Genomic DNA, 22,581 nt, shown 5'->3' with positions numbered 1-22,581 from the left:
TAGATAAATAGAGTCACAGAGACTAATAAACACAATGGGATTCTTACTAAAATGAAATAACCAAGCAAATGGTAAGGAAACACTGGAAAGAACTGGTCTACTGAATATTATTTTTGATTAAATATGACACTGATATTTTAATCTCTTCTTTTACTATCATATAACATGTGTTCTTTTCTTTGTAATAGGAACAACTGCACTTTATTTATTCCTTCTAATGCACCCCTCCATCATCAGCAATCTCCCTAGCCCAAAAACCTTTGAAGAAGTTCAATTTTTTAATGGCAACAACTATCACAAGGGAATTGAGTGGTAAGAATAACAACAAAAAATGAACTCCAATATTAGCACATGCTCCATCATTGCAGAGCAATTACAGATGTGTGCATGGCATCTGCATAATTACAGAATAAATTTGTTATGCTCAATTCTACCACAGTGAATTAGAAATTAATTTATAATGATGATATGTTTAATCAGTGTTGCTTATAATTTGATTTGGACAGTGCAATAATGATAATATTTTTCTGGTAAGTTAGTATGATTGAATAAAGAACATTGCAGGGTATTTTTCATCAGAATTATTCATAAGGATATTTAAATTTCTCTTTAAGCATACTCTTATTTTACAGTTCCTCCATTTATTTTATTAAACATATAATTTGTCTTCACGATGATGCCTGAGGTTGCTTTATTTTGTACACTAGAACATGTGTCTTCATTAACCACATGAGCTGTGTATACTGTATTGCAATGTAGGCAATATTTGTCATGCAAATTATAATAGAGCTTTTCCTAAACTATATCAATTCCACTCACAGGCAAAAGAAGCATTAATTATCACATGATAAATGACAAAAAACTCTTAAAATAACAAAACTTTCCATAAGCTAAAATTAATAAACTTAATATTGGTGATGGGATTCACTCTGGTGAATTTTATTTTTCTGGCTGTGTCCCAATGTTCCAAGAAATTATGATCCTGGATTTAATTTTTATTCCCTTGGTAAATAAGAAAAATCTCATGTGTGGAAAATTCCTTTCAATGCACAATTTGTAGGATATTATTATTTTGTGTTACCATAGCACATGAACCTTCTAGAATCAAGGCCTGACAAGAGCCACACCAGTGACTTGATCTCACTTCTCATCCTGAGTGAAACTGTTCACTCTCTAAGATGTTAACACCATATCGTATTTTTACATTTTGAATTGCATGAAATCATTAGAGGGAAAAAAAGCAATTTTCTCTTATCTCTGAGCTGAAAGGGAGCACAATTTTTAGAACAAGAATACAGATGAGATTCTTCAGCACTCTTCATTTGGGAAACATAATAACAAATGTCAATGAGGAAAATAAGTGTCTTATATGAATTCTTAATTGCTCTCATTACGTTTTTTTTCTAGAACATTTGAGGGTGAGAGAAGTGATGAGCTGTAAAGAGGGTTACACACATAATTAAAGCCTTGCACAGAATTAGCCTCAGAACATATTGATTCCATAATCTACACGCAGAGGGACATTCTGACAGCATATGGAGGAACGAACCTATGGATGCACCGTAGGATGGATTCTCAGGAAATATCCCCTTAGTTACTCCATCTAAATTATAATGGGCTGATATTACTGCATATACTACTAAATTTTATAGAAATTAAAAAGGTGAACATCTCTGCCTTAATCTGTTTGATTTTTTAATAGCTATTTTGACTTACATGTCTTTCTGTTTTGCGAACTTGAATCTAACCTTAAGAATCTTAGTATTCAAATTTGCAAACACACATTTACTATTTAAAGCATCTGTCAAGATGATTGTACGATTTTGTATTTTACAGGCATGAACTGTAGATTTAGATTTGGCTTGTGATAGCAGAGAAGGTCAGCTCAAATGCAGTGTGTTTTCCTATCATCCATTATCAACTCAATCTCTCTCACTCTTTCCTTTGCCTTAAATGAGTCACAAGGACATAACCTTTGGGGTTGCTTTCATATGAGAAGTACACAGCGTGGTGCCTATTTGGCTGATTTTATAACACACTAGTTTTAACTGTATGCAAAGAAGTGTAAAACCTGTTCAAATTCCTCCTACAGACAACAGCAGAATAAAAAGTACTGCTCGGATTAATTAATTATTTCTCCCTGCCTACAGGTATATGGACTTTTTCCCCACTCCTTCTAACATTACCAGTGATTTCCTGTTTGAAAAGAGTGCTAACTACTTCCACTCAGAAGAGGCTCCCAAGAGAGCTGCATCTCTTGTTCCCAAAGCCAAGATTATTACTATCCTCATAGATCCTTCGGACAGGGCATATTCTTGGTACCAGGTATGAATAAAGAAGAACAGTTCTGAGTACATTCTGTTGTAGCTTGAATTAGTAATTAAATAAAACCCAGATACACAAAATGGTCAAATGTAAAAATGTCTTAACCTAAAACAATATTTATTACACATCTGCTATCAGATCTATCTATCTATCTATCTATCTATCTATCTATCTATCTATCTATCTATCTATCTATCTATCCTTCTATCAATGCATCCATTCATTCAACTATAAAGACCTAAATATTTAACTTATACAGAATTGGTCAAGGGATTTCAGCAATAACACAACAAAGAAAGTAATAAATAAAAGAATTGACATATTTCCAAAACCAAACATGTGAAGTGTTGGTTTGTTAAAATGTATTGAATGTAAAAGTCAGTATCTAAGGAGTACATTTCTAACCAGGATTTTCACTTTGTGCTTTAATCTACACATGTTCTCCAGTACATTAAGTACATAATAGTATCTGTAAAGACGTGAGGAAAGGAACTACAAGTGTATCCATTCAGTAGTTTATGTAAAAATGGCTAACTTAATTAGAGGTTAATAAAACAAATTAAAATTATCATTTTTACATTTTTTAATATAGTAACAAGTATTATATATTTCTTTGCTGGCAAGACATGACCACAAAGGTCTCAAACATTCATATATATATATATGTGTGTGTGTGTGTGTGTGTGTGTGTGTGTATTTTCTGAAAATGTAATTGATAATAACACAATAGATGTGTTAAAATTTCTTCTACTGTTATTACTGACTTTAGAATTAATTATGAGCAAATTTTCAAATAAATTGATAAATGTTTAGGTATATTGAAGCCCTATCTATTAAACAGTATCAAAAGATTTAGACATTGTGCTGCTATATTTAATTATAATGTTAATCTATAACATATAATCTATTAATGGAAGAGTTTTATCATAATTTTATACATAGCAATATGTGATTGGTATCAATATGTGATTGGCATTTGTGAGGGTGCTTTGAGGAATGCTCTAAATGTATGCCGAGCACACTCTGTATAATACAAATAAACTTTGGACTAAAGCTGAATAGGTATCACCTGTGTGAAGTAGAAGATGATGACAGGACTAATATTAAAATGTCCTCTGGTTATTAAACACTCATACCACATTTCAAAAGCTAACAGTAATGCACTGTGGCCCCCTATGAAAACCTAGGGGGTGATTTAAAAAGTAGAGTTAAACACATTAGGGTTACCAGGTTCTGAGCAACTGAGAACTACCACTATCATATTTTCTTTGGTGAATATAAAATCTGCTATTTAAAGTATAAATTGGTGTAGTTAAAAGGACCATTGAGAGATATCATCCTCCAAACTATTGTAATGGTCTTCTTAAGAAAAAGCTACTGAGTAGATGCTGAAGGGAATAGATAGTACATGTGCTTAGGGATTACAATCAACAGAGTTTGATGAAGCAGTTTCAAGAATGAACAAAGTTTCTTTCACATTGGGCACCTGGATGAAGAGCTAAATCCCCATGTAGGAAGAAATGCTGAATAAGGAAACAGGAGGCTCTGGGTACTAGAAGGTGTGGGAAGGTAAGAGGTGGAATGTCAGGCTTTTAGAGATGATCATGCTTTGGACGTATAGATCCCTAGGCAAATACATATAATAAAGTCAGTCATATGATACTCTTGAGAGAAATCTGAGCTAGAGACAAGGATTTATGAATCAGAACCAAACAGGAATAGTGAGATTGCCTACAGAGTTCAGAGACGAAAAATGTGCAAAAAGATGAATTAAAGAGATCACTGTGAACATAATGACTCCACGCATGGGAAAATGCAAGGCTATCTAATGGGGTTGTGACTACAGTGCCAACCAGTTGCTATGAAGTTAGAGAAACACACAAAAGAGGCCTGAATCCCTTTTATCGGGTTAAATGATGTGGAGAGAAGTGTGGTCGATGGCAATAGGGTTAAAAGAACAAAACTGTGTGTGTGTAGTTGGTGAATACAGGAATCGAGAAGAAGGCAGGATAGCAGCCATTGCTACGGACTCTAAGGTGTGACTCAGATGGAAAATACAACCACATCATTTTTACATAGTATTAGATGTGAACTCAAGGAAAAGATGTTCTGTGGTGGTGAGAACATAATTTAAAATGAAAAGTTTCTATAGAGAAAAGACTAAATATATCGTAGGAGAACAAATGGATAATTGCTTCTGTAAAACTGCAAGATGAGATGATTGTGGCCAATAGTTTAATAAATAGAAATATATTTTCAAACCACAAAGCTGAATAATATAATTAGAAAGAAAACAACAAGGAATACTAGAAAATATCATCCTTTTGGACATGACATAGCTGCTCCACACACAAGGTCATAGCTGCTATGGCTACTTGCATAAGACCTGTACACCTCAAGGTAAAGAAAGATTTCAGTCTGCATCAAACAGAGAGGGTCTCTCAGAGCTCCACTCCTTGCTGAAGGGCTGCTAAAGAAGGGGGAGTCATCTTTATTTTCTTCCTTTTTGTCTTTCTCTTTCTCTTTCTTTCTCTTTCACTTTCTTTCTTTTTATCTCTTATCTTTTACTTTCTTTTTTTCCTTTTCTTTTTCCTTCCTCCCTCCCTTTCTTTTTTTGCAGCTTAATTGGCTTTTTTATTTTTCAAAATATCAGACTTATTACCTTTATTGATCGATCACATCACACACCTTGCCATTATAAGAGTGACTCTATCTAGTAGAAGCAAAAAAAAAAAAAAACCAAACCAAACAGCAAACAAACAACAAAAATTATCTGATCCCAGTACCACGTATTGCTTTCCTTTTGAAAGTGAGTTCACATGCCCTGGTAGAACAATAGCCCTGAAGAGAAAAGACTCAAGTTCGGTATCGAGGCACAGATTCTCTGGAATCAGATGTACTCCTTCCTAAACTTTAAACAGCATACATATCATCCTTTCTCTGTCTCTTTGGCCAGATAAAAGAATGCAAACAGGAAAGCTACTAGTTTCTTACTAAGTCTATCAATCATTTACTGAAGCAAAAGAAAACTTCCTTTTGATCCACGTTCTCTGTGTGCATTCTGGAGTTTCCTTTCTCATTGTTAGAATTATCAGCCCACATTTACTTCTAAACCATAATTATGACTGATACTGTATTTCCAGTTCATGAAAAGAACCCTTAATGGTATCAAACTCACACTGCTTCCAAAACCTGCACTGTACAAATTTCCAGTATTAGAAAACAATGCACAGTATCTCTAAAGGTATGGGAGATAGTTTGTCGGTTATATTTCAACTAAAAAGTTATAGGAATATTCAAAGTGGTCATGAGCCAGCATTAATTCACTTCACAAAAAAGGGAGCCAGCATGGAAATAATCAAAATTGAATAGCACTTAGCAGTCAGATATTTTGCAAAGGATCCCCCCTTTAAAAATTACACAGTGATCTCATAGTGAACAATATTTTTTATTGACTCAGTTTCATTATATATATATTTTACTGACAAAAGCAAAAAGTATACATTTATACTAAAATAAATGAAAAGCATGAAAGGGGATGCGAGATAAAAATCGTTTTTTTAAAAAAAAATACTATGTAACATGACATACAATTGTACCTTAGTGAGGGACACTATTGCTACAATGAAACACTTTGACTTAAGCTTCCACATTACTGTTAATCATTGAAAAGAATGAGGTCAGGAACTCAAGGCAAGAACCTAGAGGTAGGAGCTGATGTAGAGGCTGGGCTAGGGTGGGGTGGGTGGGTCATGTCTGACTCAGCTTGTTTTCTAACATAACCCAGGGCCACCAGCCCAGGGAAAGCCCCACCCACAATAAGTTGGACTCTTCTCCACTAATCATTAATTATGAAAATGCTTTAGAGCCACATTTTTTGAGATGTTTACTTAACTGTGGGTTCCCTCCTTTCAGATGACTCTATCCTGTGTCAAGTTGAAATATAAACTAGCCAGTGCATATGGTATAACATGTATAAATATTAAGGGATATATAAATATTAAGACATACAGGACTAAATATGGCAAATAGATGTGTTACGAAAGAAGATATGACATCAGTTGTTTTCCATTTCCAACTCTGTCATGGTATTTTTGGTTGTGTGGTGGATAAGTGCCTACAGTATATTCTATAGTGAAAATATAAAGTCCAATGGGAAGAAGCCTCAAAGCTTCAAATGTCTATTCTTTTTAGAAGTTCATTAAGATGTGTAGACCTAGAGTTTTGTTATTTTGGCTGTGTGGGGTTTTATTTGCAAGGATTTTATAATAAAGTTAATTTTAAAAAAAATGCCAAAACACTGGGATGCAAACTTTAATTAAAAGTTTTAAATTCAAATATTTGTGAGAATGCTGAATGCTTAACCTATTTAGAGTAGACTAAAATATATGTTCTATATAGATTAAATCATTTGAATGAAATAGAATGTACAGAATACAGTGGTTATATCTGACTGCTTTCCAAATAAATTCTTTGAATATACAGGTTTAAGAGAATTATTTTTTCTGATAATAATTTTTATTGCCTGTATTGCTGAGTCTAGGGCCCCAAAGTGCTCCACATTTCAAAATAATGTAGCCGATTACTTAGGTGGACCTGTCTTTTCAGTAAGGGCCATAAATCTGCAGCTCCACAGGTGTACATCAGAAACCCTCGCGGATGTCACCTGCCACTGTAATTTCTTCCCCACATTTTTATAATGAACCGCACAGAGGAGCTAAAGTGCTATTTTTCCATAAAATATGTTCCTGTGTGGTTTTTTGGTCATATTTCTATGCTAATCTTAGTTGCAGGGATATAAAGAAAATTCCATGCTAAGCCTGTATGAGTCGGTAGGACCAGATTGAGAACGCTATTGCCACTTCTTGTATCAGATATTTTAGCCCTCCTATATTCTATTAATATGCATGCACTGAATATTTACAATTATTTTCTATACTTCTGGAGTCTCTATATGTTTCTTGATTAGACTGATCATGTGATCTGCGTTTATGTCTTCAGCATGATGCTTAAAGTAAAATATCAGCTTCCTTCATCCAGTTTAATTGTGACTCTTGATTTTTGAGCTCTCACTAAATTATATTTTTACAGAATAATATTCATGTAAGGCTTACTTCTAACATATAAAAACAGCTATTGGCAAGCAGAGAAGGCCCTATATCTTACTGTGGTTTTTCTAGGCTAGATTTTCTTTTCATTAACTTTTAGATATTGTGCAAAACCAATTCTTTCATATTCACATACCTTATCCATCTCAACTCACACTTACCTGGCATTATCCGTTTTCCCTCTCTGTTTTCATATTCTCTTATTATTGAAAGTTTTCTTGTTACATTTTAACTCAGAAACCTCACCTGTTATTAACATTTCTTTCATTTGTCAGTCTGGATGGCTCCTCTATTGGCCTGATTGTAACGTCTTATACGTTATTCAAATGCATGCCTTTGTTATTACCCATTACTCTGCTGTCTTCTGTACTAGGTTTCATTTCTTTAAAAACAATTATGATTCATATTTTCTTATATTCAAACATCATCACTTTGTTCTAGTGATGAGATTAATACATTTTCAAACAACTGTATTATTACATTTGTCTATCATTTATTTGGACTCTGTTACTTTGCCAAATGATAGTTTTGTGTGGAAGTCTCCTAGGCCTTGATACTAAAATGCAGGAGTGAAATAGTATTTGGGGGGAGGCCCACAGAGTGGCAGCACTACGGACAGTCTTAGCTTGAATAGGACATTGAAGCAATGGTTAGCAATCGGAATACAAGGGGTCCACATTGTCTAGGACCTGCCACATAGAGAAACCATCTGAACTGTGATGACACAGTAAGCTAAACAACATGTGAGCTCACCTCTGCCCATCTAAGTTTCTGCTTAATTTTTCTGTCCTTAACCTATATGCATTCCTAATCAGACCCTTATAGACAATCCTTTCATATTATCTCTGCCCTTTGCTTAAATATTTTAAAACAAAACAAACTGCAAATATATCTGCATATCACTTGATATTTAGTGAAAGCCTAGTTTTTAAAGTAAATGATGTTCCCAATGCACAGTTGTGCACACATATTTATGCAAACATCTAATTCTACACTTGACTTTTCCTTTAAAGCACCAACGATCTCATGAAGATCCGGCTGCCCTGAGGTTCAATTTCTATGAAGTTATCACAACAGGACATTGGGCCCCTCCTGACTTAAAAACATTGCAGAGGCGATGTCTGGTGCCTGGGTGGTATGCAGTACACATAGAAAGATGGCTGACCTACTTTTCTACTTCCCAGGTAATAGCATGAAATTAGGTTCCATTTATCATACCACAATTGCATCTCACTACCAAACAGAAAAAGTGATGAATTATACCAGAAAGATTAAAGACAGTAAGAACTGTGTGGATTTTTACATTGTTTTACTTTATTAATACCATACCATAAAGTCAAATGGCCTGAAACACATATCTAGAAAACTTTTTTGATTGTCAGTTGGTTTCAAGGAAAAGTACAAACTCTCAACAACTAGTGGAGAAGCCAGTTAGTCAGAGAATTTGTAGAAGCCTCCATTTCCATCTCCACTGTTTCTCTGTCATGTGGGACCCTTATTAGGAAAAAAGGAGTTCTTAAACTGGATGGTCCTAGAGAGAAAGGCCCAGCAGACATGGGATAGAACTATAGTAAGATTTGAGAAAAACTTCCACATCCTCCATGTCCAGAGTGCAATTCAAGCTCCAAGCAGACTTTGGTATTAACACACTTTTTACAGTGTCCACAGTGTAATTTAAGCTCCAAGCCTTGGTATTAACACTCTTTTCACACATCCCCTTGGGCGAGTCTAATATTCTCCAGCAGTCCTCCAAGATGAGAAAGCCAGAAACAAACATTATTTTCCCCATCCCCAATCATGGTTTGTAAGACCAGATGGGATTTTCCCCTGAGTGTTCACTCTTTAGCTCCTGGCCCCAAGGTTAGTGATGACATTTAGTAGGCTCAATGTTAGCCTGCAGGTAAGCCTGTCCTTACTGTAATTCAAAAGCAACAGACATTTATGTTTATTTTTGCTTAAGAATAAACTGAGTTCATAATTCATACACACACACACACATGCATGCACACACAGACACACACAATGCCTATGGAAAATTTTAATGTACTCATAGGAAAGAAGCAAAAAAAGTATCATTCAAATGTATTGTGTGTAATACATGTTTTCTTCTCAAAGTGACTGGACTTATTAATGCCATACAGGTCAAGAGGAGCTGCTTGGTTGATTTAATTCAGTTTTGTTCTTCATAAAGTGACTATTTTTGGCTTTGCAGTTGCTAATTATTGATGGACAACAGCTGAGATCTGACCCAGCTACTGTGATGGATGAAGTCCAGAAGTTTCTAGGAGTCACACCTCATTATAATTACTCTGAAGCACTAACGTGAGTCTATTCTCATGCTTTATTTCACTGCTATTGTTTGCCCTCATAAATTATCACTGGAATGTATGTATAGAACATCATTAATACTAGCTATGAATTTATGCATCGTTCTGCCACTCAGACACAGTCAAAGAAATATTCTCATTACTCATAAGGTGTCTCCTTTTGAATAACAGGAACACTTCACATTATAAAGTATAATCGGTATTTTATATTATGATAAATCTATTTGTTTTTGGGCTGTCCTCCAATATAAGTTTATTCAGACATTTTTTATGTATTCTTTGTATATGGGGTCCAAATACCTGAAATCACAAAGGTGAAATTTTGGATGCAAGCTGGGAGAAAATCATCTTTTCCTGTGAGACAGGGAGCAGTATTTAGGATAGATTTGGAGACATGCATTCATATATGTTGTGTGATGCTCTTCCTGGGAAGATCTGAACAAACATCACTTTGTCCCAGAGAGGGGGCTGGCAACAGACAAAATTACAGATAGCACTGAAGTCCATTTTTGGTGAACCAATGGGGTTTATTAGAGTTAACAATGGAGCAGAAATAACTCTAAGACAAGTCTAAGCAGACACTACAAGTCTGTCCCAGAACAGGTGACAAGAGATGGGAACCTGGAGCATACTGCCCAGCTTGTGGGAAACTCTTCAGGTGGGAGGGTCTTCTTCACTGGTGCCTAGGTTAATCAGAGTGTCTGCCCTGGCAACTCAGTTGGTTTTTGTGTCTTCTCAGCAGTTTGACTGGTGCCTGTTTGTTCCAAGTTGTTTCTCTGGTTTCTGCTTCCTCTAGGATGCTAGACTGATCTCTGCTTCTGTAAGCACCAAAGGTCCTTGCAGAGTTACTCTCAGAAGTTTTATCGTTTATATACTTTGGGGTGGGGGTAGAATGTAGTGAATCTGGTTAGTAGCTTTAGGGACTCCCAGGAGCTATTTTTAGTTGTTCATTTCATGTCTCAAGGGGTTTGCCTCCCCTTAGAACAGTGGTTTTAATAACCTGTTGCAACCCCTTGTGCAGTCAAATGAATCGTTTGTAGACATTGACTAAGATCAAAAGAAAATATAGATATTTACATTATGACTCATAACAGCAGTAGTATTAATTGATGAAGTAGCAACATTTTGTGGTGGTGGGAATCACCACATTATCAGCAACTGTTTCACAGACTCACAGTATTAGGAAAGCTGAGAACCACTGTCTTTTCACCTCCCCACAAATATCCTGTCTTAAAATATCCTGCTGTTTCTCCTCATTTTTCCCCATCCTATATCGTAAGTTTGCCTCAAAGATGAAAAGTTTTCGTCTCAGTGGGAGGCATTAGATAATGAAGCTTCTTTCTGTATTTATTTATTTATATAGTCAAATGGAATCCAGCAGCATGATAATCTATCCTGAATCACAAACCATCATTAACCCAATGGCATATTATAGCCTTAGATTTTTTTAAACTTATTTTAAATAAGGGACCTTTACTTTTTTATTGTATATTGATACAAATTTAATGTTATATTTTGCTACAACATTACATTTTTTCAACTCCCATGTTTTGTTTCGTTTCATAAAGCTTTTCCCCCTCTTTTTTTAATTTATTGATAAATTTATTTACATTTCAAATGATTAAAAATTCAGGAGACAGCAGGTGTTGGCGAGGATGTGGAGAAAGAGGGACACTCCTCCACTGCTGGTAGGGTTGCAAATTGGTATAACCACTCTGGAAATCTGGCGGTTCCTTCGAAAACTGGGCACCTCACTGCCAGAAGATCCTGCTATACCACTCCTGGGCATATACCCAAAAGATTCCCCAGCATGTAATAAGGATACATGTTCTACTATGTTCATAGCAGCCCTATTTATAATTGCCAGATGCTGGAAAGAACCCAGGTATCCCTCAACAGAAGAGTGGATGCAAAAAATGTGGTATATCTACACAATGGAGTACTATTCAGCCATTAGAAACAATGAATTTATGAAATTCTTAGGCAAATGGATGGAGCTGGAGAACATCATACTAAGTGAGGTAACCCAGACTCAAAAGATGAATCATGGTATGCACTCACTAATAAGTGGATATTAACCTAGAAAACTGGAATACTCAAAACATAATCCACACATCAAATGAGGTACAAGAAGAACAGAGGAGTGGCCCCTTGTTCTGGAAAGACTCAGTGAAGCAGTATAGAACAAAATCAGAACAGGGAAGTGGGAAGGGTTGGGTGGGAAAACAGGGGGAGGGAAGGGGACTGATGGGACTTTTCCCCCCTCTTTTATTGGATATTTTCTTTATTTACATTTCAAATGTTATCTCCTTTCCAGGTCTCCACCCCAGAAAACCCCTATCCTAATCTCCCTTCCCCCTGCCTCTAATGAGGGTTGTCCTCCACCCATCCACCCACTCCCACCTTCAGCCCTGGCATTCCCCTACACTGGGGCATCAAACCCCCTCAAACCAAGAGCCTCTTCTCCCATTGATGTCTAACAAGGCCATCCTCTGCCACATATGCAGCCAGAGCCATGGGTCCCTCCATGTGTACTCTTTGGTTGGTGGTCCAGTCCCTGGGAACTCCAGGAAGTCTGGCCTGTTGACAGTGTTGCTCCCCTATGGGGTTGCAAACCCCCTCAACTCCTTCAGTCCCTTCGCCAATTCCACCATCATCGGGGACTCTGTGCTCAGTCTAATGGTTGGCTGGGAACATCCACCTTTGTATTTGTCAGGCTCTGGCAGAGCCTCTTAGGAGACAGCCATATCAGGCTTCTGTCAGCAAGCACCTTCCAGCATCAGCAATAGTTTCTGGGTTTAAAGACTGTATATGAGCTGGATCCTCAGATGGGGCTGGCCTATTACCCACCAGAGGTGGTGGAAAGGAAAGGTTAATAAAGCAAAGGAGGAAGTGGACCTGTTTAGAAATAGTTCTGTGGAGCAAATCTAATTTGCGTTGTCAGGATATCAGCAGTTCAAGTCACATGACTAGGCAGTGCCAGCCTGATCCACTCACGAACACCATTTATGAATCCGCAATGTCAGGTTGATGTAGAAGAAACCTGAAGGCCCTGCCAATCAGCCCAAATCCACAGAAGTGGCAAGAATCCTCAAGAAGTGACCAGCACTATAACATCACCTGAAGTTTTTCGGTGTGTTTTGCCCAAAGATGACCAGCAAGGAAAGGCAAGGTGTGCCAATACCATCCAGCATTGTCTACTTTCCATTGGGCTATCCTTGCTAAACATCATATGTTCTCTCAAGCATTCACTCTAGCAAAATATCACATGTCGTTTTCCAGAAAAACATCATGTGTCCGTTCTTAGCAAAACATTTTCCCGTGTGTCTGCTTGAGCAAAAACATCCTCTCAAAAGACAGTTTCCAGAAAAAAAATCATTACAGGATACAACTGAGTCTAAAGAAATTAGAAATTTTTATTTCAGCATATGACATTGGCCCTTTTGTTATAGTACAAGTTTTGTAGGTCAAAAGTTAAACAGTCGTGCACTGAGGATTGTTTGCTTTCACCCATTGATGTGGGAGACATCACTGGGAAGACTTGAATTGCTGAATGTGACTCAAATGCCCAAGGATGCAATTACCTGCATGCTTCTACATTCACATCTTTAGCTACAGAATCAAAGACTGGGAGTTCAGGAGCATGAAGATTCTCCATGTAGCTTCTCCTTGCTTTTGGCAGAGGAACCTTGTGGTCTAAGAACACCATGACTGCTGTGACATCAACTTGACAGCCACAGAGTTTGCTCCATTCTGATGGGTACAAAGGTCCGTTAATCAGGTCCAAATTCAAGATATGGAGATGCAGCCCCATCTCTGGGGAAAATGGGACATGCTCTGTTACAAGAGGACAAGTGGAATGGCACATATGTTGACCTCCTCCTGGGAAAACATAACTACCTATTCAAGCACTTTTAAAATAGGGGAAGCAAGTTAACAAAAAGAAGTGCTCCAAGCAACTAAAACACACTTTCAAAGGGCATGTACTTTACTCACAAAAGACTCCCCCCCAAGCTCTGATATAAAGCCTATTAAATTTTAGACGAAATTCTAACAAGCCTGATTATATAATTTCCCAGTTCACAGCAGATTAGACTCAGCAATTAGACAATTAGAGAGGGTAATGGAGGGACAGGAAAAGCAGTAATGAGATTGGGTTTTTCCTTATCCACTAAAACAATCCTAATGAAGTTCTTACCTACACATGGAAACAACAGAAGCACCAGGCATGCCCCTGTTGATTGAGTAGACAAAGCTTCCCATAATGCGTTTTGCATTAATAGTTATTGATGTTGGCATATCTTGCCCTTTTCAGTAGTAGCCTAGGTAATGCTTCTGTCCTGTTTACTGCAAATAGTTGCTTATGGCTCAATAAACCTGTAAAATCATACTTATAAGGGAGTTTATAAACAAGTACAAAATATATGGATTTTAACATATCTCACACATCACAAAATTTAACTATAATAGTGATGCTTGGCAAAATAAAGAAAGTCAAATGACAGCCAACCCATGTCCTAAGTGTCATTTAGCAATTATTAGAAAAGGCTTTGAATATTATGTTCGTAGTTTCATGACTGTTAAAATAAAATCACAGAACAATGAACTGATATAACCTAGAGAAGATCCTACTATTTTAAAGTTTTTAAAGTTAGCTATGCAATACGTGGTGGGACAGGATCCCAAACAGCCAGGATAACAAAAGCCCCATGCTTTAAGAAGGACCTTCAGTGTTCAGGATTGCTCACTCCTCAGTCTGAACAAAGTTTTGACTCAGGACATCTGCTATGCTAAACAACAAGTGCCAACAGCTTACACTGAGACCTTGCCCTTCCAGTGAGGAAGGATGCCGCCAGCATGCATCCAGATGCTTCAGTTTTGTGACCAGTGTTGTAGTCAGCCTTAATGCCGTTAAATATTCTCATCCTGAGGCAGAAAACGCTGTTTAGGGGCAATGTGCGGATGTCCCCATCTCGTTTTGCACAGCCTGCTGATTTTTTTTTTCCCCTCTTGGGAAATTAATGAAAAGTAGAGGAAGGCCTGTGGTACAGAGGGAACAAATTGAAAAGTTCAGGTTGGAAATGGTTCTGTCTTCTTTTATCCATTTGACTACTGATGTATCTGACTTTAATTGGTAACCTGTAGGAGGAGAACCTGGGCAGCATGGATCAGGTCTGTCTAACAGTAGGTCAGGAAAGGAAGCTAAAGGAAATTTTCCTCCTACCATAAAGACCATGCATATGCGCAGAGGCAAATTGCAGGTGCAATGGCATAACAGGAATGGGCCCGGGGCAACAAAATATTCTGCAACTAATTAACTTTACATCCCAGACAATTATGCTTCATCTTCCCAAAACATCTGCTGAGCAACAAAAATGCAAACCTTTTCCATGTTTTATGCATGCAGCAAGTCCCATAGCGATAAATTTAAATTTCCCCCTTCTTATTTGGTTCATTCTTTCATTTTTCCTATCTTGTTAGTGCTCAACAGAAATTCCCATATATTTAGCTTTGCACAAAACAATTAGGCCACACATCTTTTTCTCTTGTAACTAAGTTGCAACCGGAGAAATAAAATAACATTAGAGTTTCTGTGAGTGCCTAGGGATCTGATTGGGTCAAAGCTACAACATTGCTTCCTTTCCAGGCCCCAGAGCTAAGGACAGTGTCTGTCAGCAGGGATCTCCCAAAGTCCAATTTATCTGCAACTGACTGCAAGCATAGGTATGAAGATGTTTTGCATGTGGGCATGTGCCAGGCATTGCCTGCGAACTCTCCCTTACTCTCTGGCTTTGTTGGTCTTTTGCAAAATGAGATTTATTGCTTGGACCACTTGTGGGTGGTTGATCAGTCTTTGAGTGGTCACTGTTCCCCACTGACTTAGCGGGGCTGATTGGAACGACTGTGTGTGTGTGTGCGTGCGCGCGCGCGCGTGTGCATGTGTGCGTGCGCGCGCACGTGTGTGTGTGTGTGTGTGTGTGTGTGTGTGTGTGTGTGTGATTATGCCTCTGCTTGTGGTTTGTGTTCAGTTTTCTGTTCCCTGTGGTAAGTTAGAATTAGAAGCAACACGTTCCCCATTTGCAATTTGGCTGAATCAACATAGCAAGCGCAATATATGACAAAGAGAACATAAACCAGGAGTTCTGAAGTTTAAACCCCAAATGGTGCCTGGCTGGATGGGTGGCTGAGTTGATAGTGGGCACTGGTATTCCCCACATACAAAAGCTGGGCAGCACACTGGAGATGCTTCAGACATGTTGGTGACTTTGGATTCTTCTCTGGGTTTGCCAAAGTCTTGATGTTCAACTGACCAACAGATGAAGAACCAGAGAGAACATGTCATTAACAGAAGGTCATCCTTTTGCTGAGAAAGCCGGGGAAACATTGTTGTCCCTGTTAATTTTGCCTGATTTTAATTAAGTTAATTTGCACATTTAAAAAGACAAGTGCCTGAAAAATTAAACTAACAACAGTCAAACTGTGTATTTTATACTTCTATTTTTTGAAATGGTCTTGTTTCAATCGATGAAAAAAAAATGGAAACACATTGCATCCTCTGAGCCTTGACGGTACCACAGACCAACCACACTGGTGCCCATGCTCTGAGAGGAGGACTCTCAGCACTTTCACCCTCAGAAAAAGTTGTGTGTCTCACTGCTATGTCGGTCACAGTATGGATCTCAATCTACATATGGCTGTAATTTTGTATTTCCCACTCTGCTGTATATAGAGTTTCCATGAGAAAGTACTGAGTATTATGAAGGTTCACGAGTCTATGGAATGTACTGTGTTAAAGGTCAATATGGAAAATTCTATTTTATTTTATTTTATTTTGTTATCATTTTAGGAAATGACGTTAATGATCACAGCAATGTGTTCTCCAGGAAATAGTGGTTTAATATTTGACGCAGATGTTCTGCCTTGGCATAGGACAAGTTTTAGAGACTCAGAATGCATTCCTTCATAAATTTGACATTCTTTGTTAATGATTATTTCTAATGACTGAAATTTTGAGCAGGTTGCTATTAGTGCAGTTTATGCTTAGTTTTCCCTTAAATAATTTGAGAAATTTCTCAGTATTATTACAGCAAGGTATCAAATCTAAACATAGTTGAGTATAGTTTCTCCCTAGTCTGAAGGTGAAATAGTTTTGGGCTGTATAGCATCTGACGAAGTTGAAAAACCTTTGAACACAGAAGCACAGCTGTGAGAATCATCCAACAGGACTATCTGCCTTCAACAACAGGCAAGGAGAGAGCTACATTTTACTCTCTAGCTTTAATGCCTATAACTCATGTTGTCTGAAAACCCTATAATGAGTTATATATTTATACTGCAAAAATATAAAGACATGGCTATTTAGTTAAATAAAACCATGTTTAAATAAGACAAGTTTATTCTTTCTAAGCACCGTGTGATATTATTGAATGTTTTCAATTTTTTAATTGTGGAAAATCCCCCAAATTTATTTGAAGGCTTAAATGAAATACCGTAAAAATAGATTAAAACCATTCTGTTACATCTTTGTTTACTTTTTGAAAGTTTTAAGAAATATTTAACTGTGAAGTAAAATACAGCTTTTTTCCAAATTAGAAAGCTTAATTACACTTGAACTCAGAATCCTCTCTAACAAGCCTGAGCAGGACAAATATGATGCTGGCAGATTTGCCCGTTGTCCTTTTCCCTCTCCCTTGCTAAAAGCCATTAGATCCCAATCCTGAAGCTAGCCCCCGAGGTCCCTTCCCTTATTTAGCCACTGACTCATTGACTCACTCCGGAGACCAAACACCAAGGCCAAACAATCAAAATTCATTATTTAGCGAACATGTCCAATCAGAACTTACCAATTCATCAAAGCACAGACTCCCCCTTTGACTCTTCTCTTGCAAAACTCATCTGCTACTGATACTTGTGCTGTCTGCCTCTGCCTGATCCAGAGGCACATCCCTCTCACTCCTCTGGGATAAATGCTTTCTGTGTAGTGAAGATTTAGTGTCTGTGTATGCCCTGTTCTGACTCTGAGGGGCCACTCTTCCTTACATGTATATCTATATAAAATTCAGTTCCTTTAAGGTAACCCACTAAATGATTTCTTAGAAATCTTTCAGTATATTTTTATATGGAAATCACAGTCATAGGTAAACACACTATCCAAAGGCCCTTTATATGCAGGAAGTAGTTTTAATGTTTAGTCATTCAGTTTTTTTATAGACTCATAACTAAAATATGGAACAAAATTTCAGCATAAAGTTGTACTAAAGGTGTATGTGCCTTTCCTGTAGAGTAGAACTATTTGAAAATATATAGTAAAACATAGTATTTTAATGTCTATTATCATTTCTAAAATCAGCTGAACATCTGTAGAAATGAATTAAAATAAAGCAACTAGCATACAAGAGTGTATCTCCTTTATCTGTCTGGTATGGCTTTTTACTGAATTTTTTGCAATTTTTACATTTTGTGTGTTTTAGGTTTGATCCCCAGAAAGGCTTTTGGTGTCAGCTACTGGAAGGAGGCAAAACCAAATGCCTGGGGAAAAGCAAAGGCCGGAAATACCCACCCATGGACCCAGAGGTATCACTTATTTGCCTTGAATTACTCTTGCAAGAATAAATTGCCATTTGAAAATTAGGAAGAAATCTGATTGTTTCTTCTGATATGTTTTTACAATCAATAGTTTCATATACTTAGATATTAGAGAAAAGAATGCATTGATATAATACATCACTTGAATTTTTGTCAAAAGCTAATTCAGACATAAATATAAGGAAAAGTTTCTCCTTTACATATTGGAAAGCACTTAAAAGACATTTTAGTCAATATTGGTATAAAGAATAAAGTATTGCTAACATGAATTAACTTCATACTGCTCTTGTGTACGTTCTGTTGCTGTGATAAACAGCATTTCTAAAAAGCAACTTTGGGGAGGAAAGGGTTTACTTTAGCTTACCATTTCCAGGTCACAATCCAGCATTGAAGGAAGCTTTCTGGAGGCAGGAGCTGAAGCAGAGACTATGGAGCAATGGTGTTTATTGGCTAGTTTCCTGTGGCTTGCACAGCTACCACTCTTAAACAGCCCTGGCCAACACACCTAGGGTTGGCAATGCTGTTGGGTAAAGCCATATTGCATTAATAAGAGTCCAGTAATGTCCACACAGACACGCCCACAAGCTGATGGACACGCCCACAAGCTAATTGATGGACACGCCCACAAGCTAACTGATGGAGGCAATTTCTCAGTTGAAGTTCCCTCTTCTCAGATGTCTCTAGTTTATGTCAAGTGGACAAAAACTGACCAGCACACATACGTTCAATACCAATAACATAACTGAAACTAGGCTAATCAATATAGAAGACACAAGGATAAGACAGCTATGAATTCATTGTCCAGTGAAGAACTTAGTTAGGGACACTGAATTATAATAAGAAGCATAAGTACTAATAAAGCAAAAAAGAAAAAATTAATAGAAATTATAATATGTGAAAAGATGCCTTGTATGGGAAATTATGCTGGGAAACTAGCCAGCTAGTATGAGCATTTCTCCTAAGGCAAGGAGGGCAAGGGCAGGATGCATCCCTCATGTGTTGCTATGGTGATATAAGTGCCAGAAAAGTCCTTGAAATACTTTTGAACTCAGTAATTTCTAAAGGGTTTCAGAAATCACTTTAATCTGCCCAAAACATCAATGTAACATTCCCACTACTGTAAACATCTTATTCCCCATTTGAAGGGCTTACCATCTGCTTTAAGGGAGGAAACATAATGAAATGCGTGGCGAATGGTCCAAGATGAAATGTAATTGTCCTAAATCCATTTCCACAGGATACACAAAAGTTGCTAAGGGAGTTTTATGAAGGAAGAAACTCATTTGTGTTAAAGATGTGGAGAAGAGTTTAGGATAGATGATAAAGTTTCTATGCAATGGAAAATACGTTTGATCAGTAGTATTTATAAATGAAAATATTGATGAGTTTTGCAGTAAAAGCAAAACAACTGTTTATTGGATTATTGTATAAAGAAAATTACAGAAAGGAAAGAAAGTTAAGAATTTTCTATTTTCCAGAAATATGTATATAAATTTATGTGATACATATACATATATACATACACACACATATATACACACATGTATATACATATATGAGTTTATGCATATTTTATGTATATGATATATTTGTGCATATATGCATATGTATGCACATACATATATATAAACACGTACAGAGCTTCACATCTAGAATGATAGCTCTTTGGTTAAGAGCACTTGCTGTAATTCCAGCACAGCTCCATCATATCACGTCCTCCTCTAACCCCTGTAGGTACCTGAGTACCTAAATACACAGAAAAACACACATATATGTATACAAATAACAATAAACTTTGAAAAAGCAACGAAAAAATGTTAAAATGTAAAATCTTTCTTGATTATCTAAAAACAGACCAAACTTGTTAGATTGATGTGGCATCTAAAAATAAATCATAAGTAAGCCTATTTTTCATAGATATTATATGTTCTGTTTTCTGAAATTTCCTGAATAAAATTTTAAAATATGCAATGTGGCCAGTTATGATTATAATAATTAATTGTCCTCTTTACAGATAGTTATGGTTTTAAAACTTTTAGTAAAAGGTGTCATTTTAAAGGGAAATTTGTATATATTTTATCTCACTCACCCTGTATATTTGATTGTGTATGAACACCTCCTCATTCGCTGGTATGATACTGTAATTTTCTCTCTGTAAATCTGAAAATGTGTAAGTGCCATAATTGTAAGTTAACTCTCACAGGATGCTGCTTTTGTACCTCTTTGTATTTTACATCTGTGACTTATACAGAATGTGACAAAATGTAAGAAGTTCAGGAAAAGATGGTAAACTAGTTTGTAGATACATATTGTAATAGACTACTTCTGAACTATAGACGCTTGATGTACCCGGTGTCTTTTAAGTCTTTCTTTTTGTTTCCAGTCCAGAACTTTCCTCTCCAGTTACTACCGCGACCACAACGTGGAGCTTTCGAAGCTACTGCACAGGCTTGGGCAGCCTCTGCCCTCGTGGCTGAGACAGGAGCTGCAGAAAGTGAGATAGCACCCACGAGAACATGGCACTGAGTGGAGTCATCGTTAAGTAGAAAAGGCAAACCAAGCATCTTTATCCTTTACATATACTTGTGATTGTCAGGAGAGGACTGTGAATAAATTCCCATCGATGTTTTCCATCAAATGAGAACATATATGCACGCATTGGCAATTATTAGCATTATTCTTTACTTAAGGCTTTTGGAAAATAAAATATGGGGTTTGTGGCAATATCCAGCGTCTAGTCTGGGAATCACCATACAGTTCACCTCTTCTGTTATCCGTATTTCAGGTCATGACTTCCCTAATGCTCTGACGGTATGCAAATTACCAATTTAAACTTTGAGGAAAAGATAAGGACTAACGAGTCTAAAAATTAATTCAGGTGTAACCCGTGTCTGAATGAAGGGCTAGTGTCTGTAAGCATCATTTATCTGTTGGTCCATCTTCCCCTTGTAAGGGGGGGCTTCATTTTCACTGAGCATCCCATGTCATCATAAGGGCATGCCAACCTCAGAAAACTCTAACATGGTCTCTAGAGAGCCCCAGTAAAGTGGGACAGTATGATTCTTAACTGTAGCACTCTACAAAGCGGGGGCCATCTTTAGTGGGTCCATGGTCTTGCTACATTATCACTCTAGGTTTTCCTGCCTTGGCAGTGATTGAGCATTTATACATATTTTGTTCACTATTCTAAATAGGGAGAAAAAAACTTTATTTGCTAGAAATGTAAACGCCTAGATGTATTTGCAGGTCTAAATAGGCATTGTGCCTTCTCTAAGAAATATGTCCATGTCTTTAAGCATGATGCTTTATATACACCACTGCATCTACTATGATAAAGTTCTACTGTCTATGTTTTGAAACATTTAAACGTACATTATACTGCAAACTTACCTATTTGAACACTAATTCTCTATCTTGAACTCAATTTCATAGACATAAAACTTGCAAATTAACTTTAAGACAAGAAGTGTTATCTTGTTTTGAGTTACAAGTTCCTATAGTATAGTATGAAGGCTATGTAAGCATTGCTAACTGGAATTTTATCCTCTTTGTAAACAATGATATGGAAAAGCTTAATTTATCTTTTTAGTGATACATGAAGGTAAATTTACTAGAACAGGCAACCAAGGTGAGTTTGGGAACATTACCCACAAATCTCCCTCCCCTTGAGCAATTTTTCTAGAGGCTGTAAATAATAGCGTCACTTATTCTCACTTTAATTCAATAACAAACATGTAGTATTTTTGTTTTTTATTTTAGTGTGTGAGAAAGAGTGAGGGAAGAGAGAGAGTTGAATTAGTCAAACAAATCTAATTTGGCTCTTTTAAAAGAGCATTGGTATCTCTTTATACACTGAAAATCAACTTGTCATCAATATTTCACTATTTTTTTTTTGTTATTTTCTGTTTTTTCTTAGCACTCCTGTCCAAAGGCTCTTGACCTTTATCAGAAAAATGTGAGATTCGTTTTCTTCTTTATTGGTAAAAATCACAATAATTTCCCAGTTTTGTTTTTAGCGATAGGGCTTAAAGTGTCACCCTTTTTACTTGCATAAAAGCATTATACATTCTATTAAAATGGTGAAAAAGTAACTACTAGTTATTTACTATTCACCTCCCAGTTCTATTAAATATCTAGCCCAGCCTGCCTTCAAGTGTGCCAGCCTCCTGCCTTCTCCCCTGCAGCACTGGGGTCACAGGTGGGCAGTGCTATGCCCGGCTCTAATTATTATTTTA

General features: G+C 36.9%; 1 protein-coding gene across 1 annotated transcript in view; it reads left to right on the top strand.

Annotated features, from left to right (window-relative positions):
• Ndst4 (N-deacetylase and N-sulfotransferase 4) overlaps window positions 1-20,849 on the top strand; it is a 327,865-nt gene extending 307,016 nt beyond the window's left edge. The window contains exons 8-13 of the mRNA XM_052179299.1: window positions 189-312; window positions 2,151-2,325; window positions 8,447-8,617; window positions 9,646-9,755; window positions 18,232-18,334; window positions 20,730-20,849. Coding sequence (XP_052035259.1) covers window positions 189-312; window positions 2,151-2,325; window positions 8,447-8,617; window positions 9,646-9,755; window positions 18,232-18,334; window positions 20,730-20,849 — 803 coding nt within the window. The remainder of the gene's footprint in view (window positions 1-188; window positions 313-2,150; window positions 2,326-8,446; window positions 8,618-9,645; window positions 9,756-18,231; window positions 18,335-20,729) is intronic.
• The last annotated feature ends 1,732 nt before the right edge of the window (window positions 20,850-22,581 follow it).

This window comes from Apodemus sylvaticus, chromosome 4, assembly GCF_947179515.1.
Source record: "Apodemus sylvaticus chromosome 4, mApoSyl1.1, whole genome shotgun sequence".
Classification (NCBI taxonomy): Eukaryota; Metazoa; Chordata; class Mammalia; order Rodentia; family Muridae; genus Apodemus; species Apodemus sylvaticus.
This window is presented reverse-complemented; position numbering and strand designations above follow the sequence as displayed.